The sequence below is a fragment of the Sus scrofa genome, chromosome 9, assembly GCF_000003025.6.
Source record: "Sus scrofa isolate TJ Tabasco breed Duroc chromosome 9, Sscrofa11.1, whole genome shotgun sequence".
Taxonomy (NCBI): domain Eukaryota; kingdom Metazoa; phylum Chordata; class Mammalia; order Artiodactyla; family Suidae; genus Sus; species Sus scrofa.
This window is the reverse complement of record NC_010451.4, coordinates 135,419,918-135,439,892: the sequence shown is the minus strand read 5'-3', so window position 1 is coordinate 135,439,892 and position 19,975 is coordinate 135,419,918. Positions and strand designations below refer to the sequence as shown.

Below are 19,975 nucleotides of genomic sequence, written 5' to 3'. Positions count from 1 at the left end.
TTGCCACACCTGCACCCCTTCCCCATAACCTCTCTGTTCTGGCTACTTTCTATTCTTTTTCTCCAGCTGGGTGACTTGGTTGGGCAGATGTGATGTGACCTCAGGCTGGAATCATACTTGTGCCGTGTGGCCCTTCCATTCTCGTGGCCCCGCCGCCTGGACACCGATCCCAGGAGGAGGAGGAGGGACACGAAGGCAGAGCCCCCCTGGACCACCTGGACCCACCCATCTCCAGCCAACCTGCAGCTTCATGAGGATGGACAGTGATCTTAAAAAACACTGCATTTTGGAGTTCCCGTCGTGGCGCAGCGGTTAATGAATCTGACTAGGATCCATGAGGTTGCAGGTTCGATCCCTGGCCTTGCTCAGTGGGTTAAGGATCTGGCATTGCCGTGAGCTGTGGTGTAGGTCGAAGAGGCAGCTTGGATCCCTTGTTGCTGTGGCTGTGCTGTAGGCCGGCGGCTGCAGCTCCAATTTGACCACTAGCCTGGGAACCTCCATATGCCACAGGTGCGGCCATAGAAAAGGCAAAAAGACAAAAAAAAAAACAAAAAACAAAAAAAAAACCCCTGAATTTTATAAACTTCATGTTGCTACTTTTTGCAATACAATCAAACTCATGCAAGTGTTTTTAAATGATTTTGATAAAATAGGACCCCGAATCAAATGTTTAAAATGCTTCCAAACTATGAAACAATGAAACATTGAGGGTTCATGCTTTTTCTTTGAAAGCACACACACACAGACCAACACATAAATTCTGGGCTAACTGAACCCAGAATAAATAAACTTCCCCAAAGCCTACCTTGAATCATTTTAAACAGGAAATAAAGTTCTGACCTAACAGAAATCCATCTCCCTGGCTAGGCTGTGTCTTCCTGTGCTTAGGCTGCGTTTATCATCAGACTGCACAATCCCACAGTGGACTCTGAGCTTTGAAATGGCACGAATTTGCTGTCCACTTTGCATAGTAGTTCCAGGTGAGTCAGCATGCATCAGTGGCTCTCCTGCAGAGCAGGGGACAGAGAAGTATCACCAAGGCTGTGGCAGCAATTAGGCCGGAATCAGGCACGTGCTCGCTCCCGTTGACGTGGAAGCTGAGGAAGAGCCCAGTTTCTAGAAGCACCAACTCAGAATCAGTGATGCAGCGTTTTTAGAGAAAGAGGCTTCACCTCCCTAGAAATAAATGGGACCTGCACAGACGTCTTTATCAAAGGGGTTGATTGTTGTTATTCGCAGTTGTTCATTAAGCGAGACAGAGCCTGAGTGCTTCCACAGTTTCATCAGAATTAAACCCCTTTTTAGAGTCCAGAAGTAGCAACCTGGAAGAAGACAGCATTTAGCAAAGCCTCCCCACCCACCCTCGTGCACTTTGGATTTTGCATTTGTTCACTCATTCACCTATTTGTTCAGCAAGTACCTTGAGCACAGGTCAGGTACCAGGCACTGTCCCAAATGTCAGAAATACAGTAATAAACAAAAACAAAGGCCTACCCTGAGAGCATTTACCTTCCATTGGGAAGGAACTGAGAATAATTGGGGAAACGCATTAACGTTCAGGTGTCAGAGATGGTAGCAGTCCGCTTAGATTCCCAGACAGAGACAGAAAACCCCAAGCAGCAGGGATATTAGCAAGTCTAAAGGCTGAAGTCAGGCAGCCCAGAGCGGGTAAGACATCCCTTGGGCCCATTCTGCTGTGCTGCTCTGCTCACAGGCCTCCACTGCTGAGGCTGCCTCGTGGTCCCAGAGGGTTGCTTCCTCTCAAACCATCACATCTGCATTCGGGCCAGGGAGAAGGAAAGAAGGGGCAGAAACACTGCACGCCCTTCCCTACAAATTCACATCCTTGAAGCTGCTGACACCTCTTCCTTATCTCTGGCCATGTGCAGCGGTCCCGAGAGCTAGAAGGTGCCTACTTCCAGGTGGCCGTGCTGCTGAGCCCTCACGCTTCGATGAATAGGTGGACTAGATACCAGAGACCCTCCTGAAGAGGTGACAGTCGAGTAGAAAACTGGGGGAGTAAACTGTGCATTCATCTCAGGGAAAGAGGATGTCACAGCCCAGCCCTCAGGTGGGGACCTGACTGCTGTATCCCTCTCCTCATAGCAGAAAAAAATATGTATGACTGTCCCCATTAAGGGAAAAGATACCTTTCACAAATGCTAAATGACTTTTCAAAGTCCTATGGATGGTGATACAAGTCTGACTCTATGTCTCTGTGGTCTCATTAAACCATAGTGGCTTTCAAAGAGGAGTCGGTCCATGTTTTAAGATGAAGAGAGTCTGTTTTCTCAGTTGATACAACAGAAGCAAGTTCAACTGGGGAACCTGGAGTCTCCGTCACGGAACTCCCTGTGACATCTGCCTGAGGTACAGCTGTGACTTTCTCAGTTTTAGGTAAGGGGAGTTGGGGCACCAGCCATAGTGTGAAAAGAATTAGACACTTATGAATCAAGAATTGAATTTGCAAACTGCTTCTTTTTCTTGGACACTCCCATATCACGTGGAAGTTCCTGGGCCAGGAACTGAACCCACTCCACAGCAGTGACAACACCAGGTCCTTAACCCCCTGAGCCACCAGGGAACTCCATAAGCTGCTTCGTTAAATTGTAACTCTGTGTTTGCAGCCAACTGCTTTTAGATCCATGTTTTTTTTACAATGAAGTGAGTAAACCCATAGCTATTTATGTGATAAGGATTAAGTGAAAAAATACACAAAAAGCATTGGGAAAATGGCCTGAGTTCAGGACTGTTTGGGTTGAAGTTGCAGTGGGGGTGGGAGCCTTGCCCTCTCATATGGATGTTCATACATGCTAAGGTGATGCTGTGACGAGTCCAGCCACACCATCCCTCTGTCTCGCGAGAGGAGAGTGGCAATCGCTACCAACTTGGGTTCCTTCCTGCCTCTGCCATGGCAAAAGCATGCAGGCAGCACCCAGCAGCCTTTCTCTGTGAAGCCCCAGACAGGCTCACAGAGAACCTGTCCCCTCACCCTCGCACCCCTTCCCGAATTCCCAATTTCCCTCCCGGCATGCCCATCTCTCCAGCTCCCAAACTCCCGGGCTGGTGATCACCCTGGTGGCTCCCTTCCTGAAGCCCCAGACCAGTCAGTTCTAATGCTCTGTTATTTTTTCTGCAGTGCCTCCTACAGCAATGGTTTCTTCTCCCCGTGTCCTCTGCCATCAGCCGACTTCAGTTCCCCTTAACTTCCAGCTAAAGAACAAAGGTGGCCTTTAAATAGGCCATTCCTGCTCCCATTTTGGTTGCTTCCCTTTGTCCCCTAATTTTGTACCCCAGAATTTAAACCTTCCATGGTTCAACCCCAAAGAACCTTCCGTGCCTTCAGGTATACGTCCCACTCTTCAGCAGGCACCTGGGTCAGTCAAGCTGTGCTCAAGCATGATTTGCATGATTTCTCTCCACGCCTCCTCCCATCACCTCCTCCCATCCCATGAATACCCTTGGCAAATGCCTCCTCTCCCCGCCCCCGCCCCCGCCCCGGCAATCTGTCACCTGAAACACCAGCTTGGAAACCTTGTTGAAGTACTTACAGTGTCTCATATCATGTTTGATTTGTTCTTAACAGGCCAGGCCTTATTCATCACTCCATCTCAGGACCCTGTCACTTCAATAATATTCAATGACATAAATTGGGTTGCATCCCACCGCGTTTTGGTTACCAACCTCTCAGAACAATTTCCATAGTGTGTGGTGTTTATGTGCCTATGTCTGTGTGCATCTGACGCCAGACCGTGAGCTCCCTGAGACCACTGTGTTGGTCTCTTGATACAGGCATTCAACCAACGTGAATGAATAGAAATCATGACGTAAGCCTAAATCCACGAAAAAATAAAATCAAACGCTCAAACACTTCCATTTTCTGTCTTCACGGCGAGTCAGAAGCGGTCTGCTGGTTCTTAAAAGAATATACAAGAAAACGAAAGCCGTGCCCCCTTTGGTTAAGTGACAGTCCTAGGTGACATCATTCGTAATCTGAATGTCGAGACCCGAGGCATCCACCCACAACGTCCAGCGTGAGAAGAGCTCGCAGATCAGAAACCCTCAGGGCAGCACTGATTGTGTTCTTGCACCACGACACTGCGAAGGCGAATATGATGACAAGTCGCCTATCCGCGGGGGTGAACCCATGCTGACTTCTTTCTCTCAGAAGAGCCGTTTCTAGCGAAGAGAATTAATGCAGTGGTCATAGACGCAGTGGAATGGCATGATGCTTTGGAAAAGGGTGTGGATAATTCCACTTCACAGCAGAAGTGTATGCGCGCTTGCGGACAACGTCGCTTCCCCATCTGTAAAAATGACATCGATACACTGAATTATCAATGTCATTTTTAAAGAAGCCAGTTGATTATTTGGTGATGCAATGTTAATCAAGGCTTTTATGTTTGTAGCAATGGTTCATGGAGACATTAAATCAAAGCTGCCACACTGAGGCACACAGTGTCAGTGGAATTTCAGTGAATTTCACTAAGGTGAAATACTGATCGGCAGCCACCCGACAGTCACAGCCTGCAAGCCCAAACATCAGTATACCTCCCTCCATCTCTCAGAGGAACGTTATGAACAAATCCTCAGATCCCTCTTTATACTTGAACTAAAATGGCTTAGAAATATGGATGAGTCCATCCTTTGAGGCTTACTCCATTTCCATTCTTGATGCCTAAAGTCTGCAAGTTGGACAATGCAAGGAGATGAACAATCCCATAATCTTAAAGATTTTATCTGAATCCTTTAAAGCTCTGTTGTGTTTATTCATAAACAGCCTCATCGCCCCTCCCCACCAAAACAGGCCTGGTGCACTTCACGTGGTCACCTCTGTGCTTTAGAAACATGATTGAGGGCGTGATGGGCGCAGTTTCCCCCCCTCCTCTGTCTTTCCCTCCTTCTACCCCCCCCCCATTCTCTCTGCCCATATTATTTCCCTCCCTTGTGGTTCCTGCAGCTCTTGGTTTTTCTCATTCCTGCACCCTTTCCCCCCACCACCTACCCGGGAACAGGCCGGGCCCCTCGGCTGCTGTTGTAACTGCATTTGCTAGAATTACCCTGGAGTGTGTGATTTTCAGAAGCTATACGGTGGCTAATCCTCACTCCCTCCCAGCCCCCACCCAGGGTGGGGGGGGTCTTCCTGCACCTGCCTCATGGTTGGGGGGTTCCTGAGGACCCGCACCCCTTCTCACTGCTGCGGGGCTTTGGCAGCGCCTGGCACCAGCTCCCCATTAGTCAGGTCTCCTCACCCAGGCCAGGACCCTCGGCCTCTGCGTCTGCAGAGGGAAACCCCGCAGCTCCTGTCTCCCCCCAGCCCTGGCCCTTCTCTTCCAAACCCCGCTGTCTCCCGGGTTCCCTTCTCTGAGCTCTCCGCCCTCCTTCTCCCCTCGCTCTGGGTCACACTTCCTCAGTCCCCGGTCCCAGGAACATCCTGGACCCCCGTCCCCCCCCCGACACATCTCCACTGCTCCCCGGGCTGCTGGGCTCAGCTTAGTGCTGTGCAAACCCGTGGCTCGTGGGTGTTTGTTCCACGGGTTCCATTCTGCCTCTCGGTATCGCCACAAAAGCCACTGCAGAAGCTCTCCCTGACCTGGTCCTTCGTGAGACCTCGCCCACGTCTTTCCTCCCCCTGCTCCTCCAAGGTGCCAGTGGGACCTCTGGGATGGTCACATCTGCCCAAATCACGCGCACACAGTGATAACGGCAGCAGAGGTCCCACCGTGGCCGGAGCCGGGCCCGCTTCTAAAGCCTTTCACACGTGCCTTGTCCTCAACCCAGCCCTCGGCTGCGGAGCCCGACACACAGAGACCGAGACGGGCCCCCCCCCGGGCAGCCAGGCCAGGCCTTCGTCTGCTGGGTGTTTCCCACAGCACACAGCGGCCAGGGCCTCCAGGGAACAGGTCGCATGGAGCCACTGGAGTCACACCCAAGGCCACATCAGAGAGAAGCAGCAGGCACGGGGTTTAGATGCCCAAACCCCGCTTCATGACCAGTCCCGTGTTACCTCAATATCGTAGAAACACACGTCGTCAGTTTGTTCCAGGAAAATACCAACTTTAAATTATTTTCGGTTTGTTTGTTTGTTTGTCTTCCCTTTGCATGGCTCCACCTGTGGCATATGGAAGTTCCCGGGCCTGGGGCTGAATTGGAGATGCAGCTACTGGCCTACACCACAGCCACAGCCACATCAGATCCCAGCAGCATCTGAGACCTACACCACAGCTTGAGGCATCACTGCCAGATCCTTAACCCACTGAGCGAGGCCAGGGATCGAACCTGCATCCTCACAGACACTCTGTCAAGTTGTTAACCTGCTGAGCCACAACGGGAACTCGTACAAATTATTTTTTAAACCTAAGTTCAACATTTCAGTGAATGACCCACAAGCCACCTTGCTCAATAGAATTCTCTGGTTCCTATTTATGAACCCTCCATCCTCAACTGTGTCACATGTTCTCAGACCTAAAACCCAGCAGCAGGTGAGAGCCTGGAGCAAGAGACCAGCCTGGTGAGAAGATAAGCCAGCCTCCCGCTCGCCCCTTCCAGAGATGTCAGTAAAACCTCTCAAAAGGCAAGGAGCTCAGCTCAGACATAAATTACCCGGCAATCAGGCAAGGGCTATAAACCTTTATGTAAGCCTTCGTAAAAGTTAGGCAGCGTGAAATATTATTTTTCTTTTGATGATCCTTATTAAGGTGAGCAGAGTACATATTGAGAACAGTTTCTAGGAGGTTTATCTGACCAGGAATTGACCTGGGTCGACAGCGAGGTTGACCATCCAGCAGTGCCTGGCTCTGAGCCGCTGGAAAACTGCCATCCGTTCCCCAACGTGGCATCTGGACCCCATTCATTGTTATTTCCTCCATAAAATAAAAAGATTTCAACAATACATACAGCTATTTAACACATCTCTGCTTGGGAATTCTCACTTTCTAAACATTGACTAAATGAAAATGAAAAGAGATTTTTTTTCCGACATATATTAATAAATTACCCTATATCAAAAGGAACAGATTAAACACCAACTTTCAAAGAAATTACATGCACACCTTGGGGATGTCGCAGGCTTAGTTCTGGATCACCACCATAAAACAAACATCGGCAGTTAAGGGAGTTACAATTTTTTGGTTTCCCAGTGCATATAAAAGTCATGTTTACACCTTACTGTCATCTATTAAGTGTGCAATAACATTATGTCAAAAAAAAAGGTATATACCTTAATTTAAAGAATACTTTATTTCTAAAAAATGCTTTCACCTGAGCCTTAAGTGAGCAGTAATCTTTTTGTTGGCTGTAGGGTTTGAAATATTGCTAGAATTACCAAAATGTGACATAGTGACACAAAGTGAGTAATGCTATTGGGAAAATGGCACCCACAGACTTCCTCAATGCATGGCTGTCACAAACCTTCAACTTGTAAAAAAATGCAATTATCTGCAAAGCACAATAAAGCAAAGCAGAATCAAACATGCTATGGCTCATAAACTTTGAAAATAGCTTAGGCAACACTGACTCTTACTTATTTATTTATTTTTGGCTGTGCCCACAGCATGTGGAAATTCCCAGGCCAGGGATCAAACCCACGCCACAGCTGTGACCCAAGCTGTTACAGTGACAATGTTGATCCTTATCCTGCTGGCTCAAAAGAGAACTCCTCAACACTGAATTTTTAAAAGTTATATAAGGACATAAAAATGCTCATACAAGTTGATAGCAAAATCATTAAGATCCCAAAAAGGAAATGGAAACAAAAAGACATGAAAAAAGCAATTAACCAGGAAGACATCTGAGGGGTTCAGATGTGCAAAGTCTCTAGTCCTTATTAGTTGAAGGGAGAAGCAACCACAAGGACCGCCTTTCACCGTCTTCAATCAATGAGAGTCTTTTGTTCGTTTGCTTGTCTGTCTTTTTAGGGCTGTACCCATGGCATACGGAAGTTCCCAGGCTAGGGGTCAAACAGGAGCTGCAGCTGCTGGCCTACACCACAGCCACAGCCACAGCAACCCCAGATCTTAGCCGTATCTGTGACCTATGCAGTAGCTCACCACAATACTGAATCCTTAACCCACTGAGGGAGGCCAGGATACTAGTCAGGTTCTTAACCCACTGAGCCACACCGGGAACCCTGGGGGTCTCTCTGAACGTGGGTCCTTGGATACCGACCGATCTGGATGGGATGCACCGCTCCAACATTCCCATGTGGTACTTTCTATCAAGAAGGACACCTTCTGTCCCCTCTTCGTCTTGACTCCGCCATCATCTTCCCAGCCCTCCCCGTGTCACCAGGATGAGCAGGCCTGTCCTTTGTGGTGAAACCCATGGGGGTCACAGTTCCACACCCTCCTGTCTCAGCCTCCAGCTCCTCTCCTGTGCTGGACCACGGGGTCACCTCCACTCACAACCGACCCACAGTAAACACTTACAGGCCGAGACGGCGACGCACCTGTTTTTGATGTGCTGTGGGGAACCCAGGCATCTGAAGCTGCCGTCCACCACCACGGCCAGTCTCGTGCACAGAGCCTCGCACTCGTCCATGCTGGGAGGAGAGAGGAGACTGGGGTGAGTGCCGGGCGTGGGCTTGAATTGCCAGTGAGACAAGCAATCAGATAAAGACACGATGACTGGAAACCAGCGCTTCCTCCCCAGAGAGACCTCAGGAAACCTAAAAAGCACTTCTGAAAGGAGGAGGCTTTGTGCCGGTGGCCAAGTACAGTTAACCGTAATATTAGTAGCATCTCCATACAGTAGGAAGACCTGTTCTAAACAGAGCAGGGGAATTTTAGCAGTACTACAAAAATGCAAAATAGCTAAGAATGACCTTCACAAAAATGTGAAAGTTTTGGAAAAAGAGAAGAGGTTACTAATGAACCTAAATGAAATCATGAATCAGTGGAAAGATGTGTCCAAAAGTCATGTCCAAACATGACAAGGTTTCAAATGGGAAATTATTACAATATAAAAATTATTGTAATATAAATAACTGCAGCATGTAAGAATAAAATATAACAAGCATAATAAGTAAAATATAAGTATAAATACATACAATTCTAACTAAATTTTACATGAAATATAAATAAAAGTCAGATTTTAATACAGTAATAATATGATATATAATAAATACCAATTTGTAACTATAATGTATTTTGTAATATAACAATACATTAATACCAAGAATGTTTTCAAGATTTATGGTTTACAATTTATTATAATTATATAAAAGTATGCTATAAATTATATGAAGATTCCAAGACAATACCAATCAAAAACAAGTTTATCACTCCCCATAAGACATGCTAGGACATGCTAGGACATGACACAGGAGGTTATTAGAACAAGATGGGACAGTGCCCAGTGACACACAGGAATGACCAGAGGGTGGGAACGTGCACTTTCTAAGTAAACAGCAACGGAAGAAACTGGGACAGAAAAGTGTGAAATATTCATCGAGGCAAAACTACAAACTTCTAACAAGTGCGTCAAAACACAGCAAGCTAACAATTTAAAAACTGCAACAAACACAACAGGTAAGATTTAATGTACTTGTTATAAAGAACTTATATTATATATATTAGTGTAAAATAAACAGAAATTTAATAGAGGAAAGAGGAAAATCATGCCTAGAGACTACCCCAAAGGACTGTCCACAGGAAACAACGTATCAATAAATTCTAAAGTTAACAGTCAAACAAGTGAACTTAAAACTATTTTCAAGCCAGAAAGGCATTTGCTGTGTGTGCAGGTGTATGATGCAGAGAAAAATGTTTTTGCCCCCAACTCCAGTGCAAATGAAAACAATGAATTCTCAGATCCAAAAAAAAAAAAAAAAAATACTGCAAAAGTTAGACATTCAATCATTTTAACCAGGTGATTTCATATACTACTGGTGGGAGTAAAATATTGGCATACCTTTCCGAAAGCCAATTTGACCATAATTTCTTTTTTAGGAATACATATAACAACTTACCGACAATAGTAAAAATCCAGAAACAAGCTGTGTAGAAGAGTAATATAATATCCATATAAACAAAAGTGCATCCATGTGTTAGGTAGTCATGGGGTTTCTGAAGTGCATTAATTGTTGAAAAGGTAATGATAGAGCAATGGTAAAATGACAAATGCATATTTGGAAAACTGCGCAAATATGTTAAAAACAACTGGGAGGAAAAAAATACAAAAATATGTATGACTGTCAATATCTGAAAGGTGAAATTAACTTCTTTCCTTCTTTTGCCACGTTGTATCAGCCAAGGTCTACAGGAAGTAAGTTCGTTTTTCCACTGGGGAATAGATAGAAAACTGCTCAGGGGGTCAGTGTCTTTTGCTGTTTGTTGCTGGGTCAAGATTATGCTGGTCAGCCCTCTATGCAGCCAGAGGTGGACGTGCCACAAAGCAGGCCAATGGGAGACACCGTTTCTGGGCGGTCCTGAAGCAAGACAAGCCACCTGCCCTGGATTCTGGTTCTGTCCACGTTCCATGAGCTGGGCTGAGGACACTGTGCTGATGAGTCAACTCAACCGTGAAGAAGATGAATAAGGGCCATGGTTTGAAGAACCTGAGTCCTCGGGTGACCCTGGACTCTGTCACACCCACCAGCCTCAACTGTGAATGCGGGAGGGAAAAACGTGTCTGGTCTGAGCTGCTGCCATTTGTCATTTGCTATGAGTAGCTTAACATGAAGTCTAAGGGCTAAAAACATCCCAACTATGCTTTATATATATTTTTTCGAACAGACATATCTTTATATTCTTTAATAAATTTCAAGGTAAAACGACCTTATCACTTTTAGGAGTGCCTCAAAGTGCTCTAATTAAAACAGTAGGCTATGCGGCCACTTCCATAGTGTCTCCTTCAACACAGGCGAGGTGAGTGGGGATGGAAGCCACAACTGACATTAGGTAAAGTCTCAGAGCCGAGGCTCAGTAGTTGCCATTGAATGAGGAGCAGCAGCTCTTAAACAACTGCGCTCCAAACACAAGGATTTCGTAAAACCTCGGCCTAGAGGCAGGGACCTGAGATTCTGATCATCCGCAGTATCAAGAAGAACATGCAAATTCAGGTCCTGGGACAATGAGTGTCACCGCGGACCACTTCTTCAAAAAGTAAACATCATCTTTCCTTCCGGGAACAGCCACGGGGACGCAGAAGCGTAAGGCTGTACACTGCAGTTCATGGACCAGCGTTCCAGGGGGAGGAGGAAGCAGTCCTGGTCACTCTTGGTTGGACTCAGTTAATTCCTCGTAGGGAGTAAATCCTACTACAGCATATTCCCACCCCCAGGGCCCTGCCCCCTGCTCCCACCAGCGTCCCCTGGGATGAGGAATAAGAAGAGGAGGGAGAGACCGACTCGGATTAAAAGGCAACTGCCACGTGGAGACTTCCAGCAGAAGACGGCTGCTTCGGAGTCAGCAGAGGCTGCCCTCCTCGTCATTCACAGGGAGGCGTTTAGATCTTTGTGTGGCGGATATGCAGACAGATTTGTGGCAATAAAGATACATCATCAGTGAACAGGAAACAGGAGGACATGAAAAAGAAATTACAGTGATATGTGGCCTTGCAGAGAACTGCCCGCAAAAGCTGGATGTTAGATGAAAATTACAAGGGACGTTTAACGTGGTGCCAGGGCACCTCCATCTCATCAGAGCCTGCACACGGGCCCGGGGGACGCCAATGCTGGCATCGCGAAACAGACACGCGGCGAGCTTCCGGACGGGCACAGCAAGGGGATCGCCGTACATGAGGACGTGTGTCTATTACGATCAAGTAGAAGATTTGCAGATTTAATTCATTTCAATGTAAAATTTTATTCTCTGAGGAGAAACAGAACAAAGACCCCAAAAAGGGGGGGGGCAAGGTCAGGACTTCTGGGTACAGCCAAGGGATGACATGGACAAAAGATGACATGAGACTGGACACAGTGAACAAAAGCCAGGAGTTCCCACTGTGGCACAGTGGGGTAAGAATCCCACTGCAGCAGCTCGGGTTGCTGCAGTGGCTTGGGTTGGATCCCCAGCCTGGTACACTGGGTTAGAGGATCTGGCACTGGAGCAGCTGAGGCTCAGATTCAATCCCTGGCCTGGGAACTTCCCTATGCTTTGGGTGCAGCCAAAAAAGAAAAAAATAAATAAATAACAAAAACACTGTGACTTGGGAAAATGGACCAAAGGCATATGACAGCATCAGAGACGTGAAAGCCGACAGACTGCCGGACTAGGGTGGGGGTGCTCCGGGCTTCCTGGCTTCTCCCTCAGCTCCGGGCTCAGCAGCCTCTCTGCCACTGCTGATGGACACCCTCACCAGGGGCCACTGGGCAGTGCCCGCACCCATCAAAAGGCTGGGCAGGCATGGCTCTCTTATCACAGAGCAAACAGGAATGGCCAGCAGCTCCAGCATGTGGCCCACGTGCCTGTGTCACCCACACAGCTTGCTGAGGATGTGCACACAGCAGCAGAAGCCAGAGAGGCCCAGGCCAGCCACGCACTCCCTGCCAGCCCAGAGGCTAGCTGCTGCCAGAGACCAGAGGAACCAGGAGAACCCAAACCGAGCCAACCAGAAAATGGCCTGAGTTGGAATGTCCCCCCAGCACACACACCCAGCTCACTGGCAGTGGACCGAATCCTTGCTGGCTCCAGGAGGTCCAGCACAACCCCTGCCCAAGCACTGGCCGGCAACAGCCTATATACAAACAGGGTGACTCCTAAAACCTAGACTTTGAAAAATAAAAACCGGAAGTTCCCACTGTGACTCAGCAGGTTAAGAATCCGATTAGCATCCAAGAGGATGTGGGTTCAATCCTTGGCCTCGCTCAGTGGGTTAAGGATCCGATGTTGCCATGAGCTATGGTGTAGGTCACAGCTGCAGCTTGGATCTGGCGTGGCTGTGGCTGCGGTGCAGGCCGGCAGCTGCAGCTCCTCCGTTTTGACCCCAGCTCGGAAACTTCCATACGCCTCAGGTGCGGCCCTAAAAAAAGAAGAATAAATATATAAAAACGGAATTCAGAAAACGAAGTACTCACTGCAGGGGAGTTTCCATCGACTCGTCCCAGGGAAAGTAAAACTAGGCCCAGGCCGGATAAACACAAGCGACATCGAGACCGTGGAGGTTAAGGTGCTGAAAGCCAAAGAGGCATCTCGAGAGCAGTGAGACAAAGTGACTCCCGGTGTCAAGGGAGTGCTGGAATCATTAACGCTGGCTTCTCATAAGAAGCGAGGCAGGTGAAACGACAGGGAGGTGACATGTTCATTAAGAAAATGTGAATTAAAACCACACTTCACTCGGATGGTGATAATGCAAACGACAGCGTTGACGAAAGGGTGGAGAAGCCAGAAACTGCATCCTGTCCCCCGGAAGGAAAAACGATGAAGACACGTTGGAAAATGGCTCTGCCGCTTCGTAAAGTGCTGAACACAACTTCCCGCACAGGCCAGCCGTTCGAGCCCAAGAGAAATAAAATCTCGAGTCCACCCCAAGACGTCTATGGGACTGCCCACAGCACGTCCCACCGAACCTTGGATGCTGGAAACAGTGCAAAGGGGTGGGGGGGGGAAGACAGGCTGAGCCAAAGGCAGTCATGCTGCACATCAGACACAAGCGCGCTGCTGGCCGGGTGCCGGGTGCCACCTGCAGGACCTCAGACACACCCCAAGTGACAGAGTCACACACAGAACACGATACCTCATGTGATTCCACTCAGAGGAAATGTACAGACTGAAAGTGGGGGGCTGAATGGGGAGATGGACTAGGACACTTGGGGGAGGATGCAAATGTCCTCGGTGGCCCGTGGGGACAGTGGCACGGGTCTGCAATTTTACTAAAACTCAGAGGACGCTGCACCTACAGTCAAAAATTACATGGTACATAAATTATACCTCAAAAAAAAACCCACCACCTGGGAGCTCCTGTTGTGCTTAGCGGTACTGAACCAGATTCGTATTCATGAGGATGCAGGTTTGACCCCTGGCCTTGCTCAGTGGGTTAAGGATCCGGTGTTGCTGTGGCTGCGTGGAGGCCAACAGCTGCAGCACCCAATGAGCCCTAGCCTGGGAACGTCTATATGCGTAGGGTGCAGTCCTAAAAAGACAAAAAAAAAACCAAAAACGAAAAACTGTTTCTAAAAATGGCAGCATTTAGTCCAGCAGTAAAAACTCAGGAATGCAGGGCAACAGGCAAACCACCAGTGAACGCGCATAAGGGCTTAACACAAGGAGCTCCCATTGTGGCTCAGCACATTAAGGACCTGACACTGTCTCTGTGAGGATTCCGGTTCGAGCCCTGGCCTCCCTCAGTGGGTTAAGGATCCAGCATTGCCACAGGCTGCAGCGTGGGTCCAGTGTTGCCTTGGCTGTGGCGTAGGCTGCAGCTCTGATTCTACCCCTGACCCAGGAGCTTCTATATGCCACTAATGCTGCCATAGAAGACAAAAAAAAAAAAAAAAAAAAAAAAAAAAAGAGAGAGAGAGAGAGAGAACGCCCACAGACAGGAGATTATGAGGAAACGTCTCCCCCGAAGGAGGCAGGACCCGTGAATGGCACCTTTACATCTTTACAACAGGTAGACTCTGCTTGGACCTTAAGGACAGCAACCAACACTCACTGTAGGAATTGGTTCTAAAATGTTGGATGGCACATGGATTTACAGCACACAACGTTATTTTATTTTTATGTAAATTGATAATGCCTCAGACACCAGCAAAGTCTCTCCAGAGACCCCCTCAGAGATCTCCCAAAGCAAATGATGAGCCAGCTTTGCACCTAACTTCTAGCAACAGGGAGCTGGCCACTCACTCCAGCTCAGACTTAGCAGTTCATCAACCTTCAGGCGGCACGTGTCCTGGGTCCTTCTGCCCTGTGTCTTGCTAGGAGCCCCCAGACTTCAAGGTCTGGCTGGTCTTTACCTGGGCCATTTCTCAAACTTGCGTTTGCATGAGCGACCTCCCAGAATGAGGTGACGTCCGCCCCCCCAGATACAGAGCCAGCTGGCTTGTCACCTGCTCTAAAACAGAAGGTCCCCAGCCTGGTGTTTATCCTTTGGGCGCAGTGGCCCCATCCATGGGTAACGTGGGCTCAGGAAACCGAAAGACATTGTTGAATGGCTACTGCTCTGGCTGTGAATAATAAAGCCTTTCCTCTCCTCTCTGACCCACGAGTCTCCTGTTCTAGAAGCATCCGTGAAACCAACCCGCCCAATTTGTAAGCTTGCAGGTAAGGTAGAACCCCAGATCCATCAGTCTTGACACCTACCTCCTAGCATATTTTATTTACATCTAAACTTTGAAGCCTGAGCTCCACTCTACCTAAGAACGTTTATCAGCCAAAGCACAATGCCAACAACTCCCATGGAAGGGCTTAAGAAATCTGAGAAATGCATTGCTACCAGGGCCGAGAACAGTGCAGCATGAAGTTAAAAACAAGCCAACGATTTTGAAATCTCAACGCAAGACTAATTCTGCGAGGAAGGAAATGTGAGACCAAATTCAGAAACTTGGCAGGTTTTCATTTCGGTGAATTTCTTGCTGGGATAAAGGGGCGGAAGTGTGGCCGCAGGAAGGGAGTCCAGCCCCCGGCAAGGAGGGACCGGCCCGGGTACGGTCAGTGAGGGACCACCAGCCTCAGCGCCTGGGCGAGCCACCCATTGGGGGTGCAGCCTTGGTTGTGTCACTTGGGCTCTGTCCGGTCAGTGTCCTAGTCCGCCTAAGAGGGACGCATGGTGACATCTCCAGGTGGTGTCCCCGCGGCTGGCGGGCCATGTGGGGAGCTCACCTATGGGAACTCAGCACCACGGCACAGCCCTCCTGCACCTCCTTCATCACGGCGTCCCACAGGTGGCGCTTAGAGCAGGGGTCCATCCCGGAGCTGGGCTCATCCTGAAGGAGACAAAGTACAGCGTGAGGGCCGGGGCCACGTCAGGCCGCGTGACAATGTGAGGAAGCCGCGGCTCCAGCTCCAGGCCCTGCGCCGGCTCAGCAAAGGCCCGCCCTCCCGTCCACCAAGCTCGCCTTTGGGGATCAGGAGGGAGGCCAGCCCTGGGGCAACCTTGTTCAAACTCCAGAACAATCGACCCTAGAAAGGCAGAGGTGAGCAGAAAGAAAAAGCCTTCATTCTTCTTCTTTTTTAAAGCAATATCAAGTGACATTTCTGGAAACCAAAAGCTTTTCTTCAACGAGCACCGGAGCACTCTTCCCTGAACCCCTTTTGAGAGAAATGCTTCCAGTCCACAGGAGGCACTTCATGCTTTTGTAGTCAGGGACAGCTCAACACATTTTTCTTAAGAACTGAGGGGCACTAACTGCCCGAGGAAAGGAACAGAGGGAAGGTGACCCCCCCCCCTCAAATGGCACTGAACGGAAAACAAACACCTGTCCTTTCTGCGAATGGGGCGCTGGAGCGCAGAGCTGTAAACGAAGCAATGGCAGGAGGGCCGGCAGTCCCGGGTGAGAGCTGGAGGTGTCACTGTCTACTCCCACACTAGCGGCAGCCGGGACAGCCACTCGTCCTCTCTCTGGGGAGGAAGCTAAAAGCCCTTTGATGTACGTCTCCCACCAGAAGTTCTGAACATTCAGACCAAATCCAGAGACTTGGCGGGTTTTCACGTCAGGGAGTCCATCCAGTGACCGTCACCACTGTCACTCAGCTCGACGGGGAGGATTCCACCCGCCATCTCCAGGGGCCTCGGCAGACCCTGTCCCCAGGACCACATGCGCAGAACGGCGAGGCCACAGGTGGAGAGCCACCGTCCACACCCCACTCTGGTCACCTCGCCCAAGCCCTGGGGGCCCGGGGGGCCAGGAGCAGGGCTGCAGGACAGGAGAAGTTGGGGGCCTACAGTGACCTGGGGACACACTCCAGCCAAGAGGCCCCATCCCCACTCAGGAGCTGTCGGGGGCGAGGCTGCGCGAGGCAAGGGCAGCCCTGTCTGGTCCCTTCAAGGCAAGTCTGCCTCCTCTGGCAGGGAAAACAGTGTCTGCAAACCGCAAAGTTCTGCAATCCTAAGTTTTTCTTGCCGGATTTCAGAACACGCAATTGCGCTGTAGCCCTTGATTTGGGGCCTTACCGAGAAGCAAGCTTAGAGCAAGCAGGAGGAAAATTCAGCCCAGATTCTCGAAGACAATCCCTAAATGATGGGCTCATTTTTCCAAGGCAGCTCTTCTCAACCCTCTTTAGCTGCCCCGCCCCCAACAAAACACGTCCAGTTAATGAACAAGAAAGAAAAAGAATTTGCTTCCCTTGGAGTTCCAGCAGTGGCTCAGCGGAAACGAATCCAACGAGTGACCATGAGGTCCTGGGTTCGACCCCTGGCCTCGACCTCGTCCTGGGTTAAGGATCCAGCGTTGCCATGAGCTGTGATGCAAGTCGCAGACGTGGCTTGGACTGTCGTTGCTGTGGCTGTGGTGTCGGCCAGCAGCTGCAGCTCAGATTCAACCCTAGTCTGGGAACCTCCATATGCTGCAGGTAAGGTCCTAAAAAGAAAAAAAAAAAAGAAAAGAAAAAGTGCCAGTACAGCTCTGACCATCATATCTGCATGTAGAAAAAGACTTAAAGAGGCAGGCCAGAGAAGAGGTGCACTCTAATATTCTCTTAAATACTGCTTTTTCTGTTAAAATTCCATTGACTTTTCAATTCGGTAAATAAAAGTGACTCAAAAGAGAAATTATTTGTCTCTGTAAAACTCCAAGGGTATTTTAGATTCTTTTCGGAAAATGTTGACTTTAGGACAAACACTGACTAGTTCAGAGACATGGATTAGCTGCAGATTTGAATATCCCCCTAGAGCAGCTCTGAGAGGTTAAAGCATCGGCTACCCCAGATAAACCGCCACTCACCAGAAAGAGAAGGTCGGGTTGCCCCAGCAGGGCCAGAGCTGTGGACAGCTTCCGCTTGGTGCCCCCGCTGTAGGCGGCCACGGGTTTGTCCACGTGGGCTTCCAGGTGGAGGCGCCTCACGAGGTCGGCAGTCACCTGGGAGAGAGGATCCCCGTGAGGGCGCCCGTTCACCCAGGGCCCTGGGACAGCTGGCTCTCGGCCGGGACCCTGCTCCTTGTCCCCACTGCCCCTGCCCGCCCCTCCGCACTCCATCCAGCCCAGCTCCCCCGGGGCGTGGGGACTCTGGACAATGAACCGATGGGGGCTCCCCCGACAAAGCTGGGTCTTCTGTGCCTGGGAGTCAGGGAAGCGATGGCCAGGACACTGGGCTCAGGGCTGGAGCTCAGGGGGACAGCGGGGGCCAAAATGTGGCCAAAGGGTGGGTCATGTGTGGGCCAGGCTGGGTCTGCCCTGAGGCTGGGAGGAACCTGGAGAGAGGGGGCATCAGGGGGCGGAGGCCTAGGCAGCAAGCCTTCAATACCCCCCGTCCCTGAAAGGAAGAGCCCCTCTCTGCTGCAAAGCATTTCGGGAGCCTGCCCGCTGAGGTGAGCTTCCACAGTAACCAACGGAGGGGAAGAAGAGCGGCATCCTGCTCATCCAGTGTGAGGACGGCAAGTGCACACGGCCCAACAGCACCCCCAGGACGGGTGGGCCCCCAGGTCACCACCCCTTTCCTCCTCCACTTTGCAGCCCACCCTGCTTTCATACATCCTTGGAGCCCCTGCTCCTTCCGTTTTCTCGCCTCAGCAGGAAACTCGTCTCCTGTCCTGCGTGTGCCATGTGTCTAAGGACACTTGTGCCCAAAGCTCCCGCTGCAGCTGTGCCACATTCTGCTCTGACAGCTTTCCTCCTGTCCCCCAGCGGGGAGGGGGACGCCTCTGGGAGCCCAGATGGAGAAACTTCTTTGTTGACAACGATGCATGACTTAAAAATGCTGTGAAGCGCTTTATTTAACCCTTGCGACCCTAGAGGTATTAACACAGATTTGGGTTGGTTTTTTGTTTTTTGTTTTTTTTTCCAGTTTTGGCATGTAACCAAATGGGTTAAGATCATATCTTGATTCAAATATAAAAGAAAGGGAAAAAACTCTACTGGACTCTGGAGATGGGCTAAAAAGTGTGCACCCGAAATAATAAAATGTAGCTTTCACCTAATGTATATACTTTTTCAGATAAATGCATGAAAGTTGGGATAATAATGATATGTGATAATGACAATGATAAAATATTAAGAACTGCTAAAAAGACTAGCATAACATTTATTTATAAAAGCTCGCAACACCAAATGCTCTACCCCCTTTATTTGTGCCGCCTCAAGATGGCACAGAAAGATTTAATCCCAAGGAGGGCCTAGTTATCAAGATGCGTAAGTCAAGGAAGAGCAGATTTCAAGGCCCCAGAGATTCCTGAGGACACAGGCTTAAATCTCCTGGTATCTGCCCGAGGACATCTTCTCGAGGTCAGCAGTTTGTTTTTCTTGGAAATGAGAGCATCGTTTTCCCAGATTGGTTTTTCTAGCCTCCATCCTTTCCACAGCTCCTTTCCGTGTAATAATTTCAAAGAATATAAAGGAAAGAAAGTGTCTTGAAATAAATAAAAATTTGTTCAAACAAAATGAGTGATTCGAAACGAGCCGACAGACGTATCAAAGGCAGCGCTGTAAGGTGGATGAGAGACGTGATGCCTGGCACGCAAAGACATGCGGACTGGACTCATTTCCCCCCCGGAGAGAGTCTTCTGAGCAATAAGTCCAGTCCACAGCTGGACAGTCACAGGAAAGACAGGGGAAGGCAGCCAGGGAGGCTCCCTGGAAGAGGAGGTTCTGTTCACAAGCAACAGGAGGAACCCAAGAAGGGCAGAGTCTGCTAGGAAGCTTACCCCTTCCGGTAGGCAGTGCCACCAAGCTGTGGGACCAGCAAAAGTGACACACTGGGAATTTATTGTTTAAATGTATCTTTAGTTCCATAAAAACTGTACCAAAAAAGATTAGAAATATATGTGTTTCAGAAAGAAATTATATTTCCCTCCCATCCACCTTATGCAAAGATGAGCCATACATAACCGAAAGCTGATAAACAGAAAACTGCAACAAACCTATCCTAAAAGTGCAGCCTGTTGC

At 49.2% G+C, this 19,975-nt stretch overlaps 1 protein-coding gene across 7 annotated transcripts in view; it reads right to left on the bottom strand.

Annotated features, from left to right (window-relative positions):
• LOC100514786 (ATP-binding cassette sub-family A member 13) overlaps positions 1–19,975 on the bottom strand; it is a 348,431-nt gene that overhangs the window by 12,585 nt on the left and 315,871 nt on the right. For 6 of the 7 annotated variants that reach the window (XM_021063898.1, XM_021063900.1, XM_021063901.1 and 3 more), the window contains 3 exons: positions 17,819–17,953; positions 15,759–15,862; positions 8,447–8,539 (listed from right to left, as the gene is read on the bottom strand). In XM_021063898.1, coding sequence (XP_020919557.1) covers positions 8,447–8,539; positions 15,759–15,862; positions 17,819–17,953 — 332 coding nt within the window. Of the gene's footprint in view, positions 1–3,505; positions 4,308–8,446; positions 8,540–15,758; positions 15,863–17,818; positions 17,954–19,975 lie in introns of those variants that run through there. The other variant, XM_021063902.1, reaches the window with a different exon arrangement.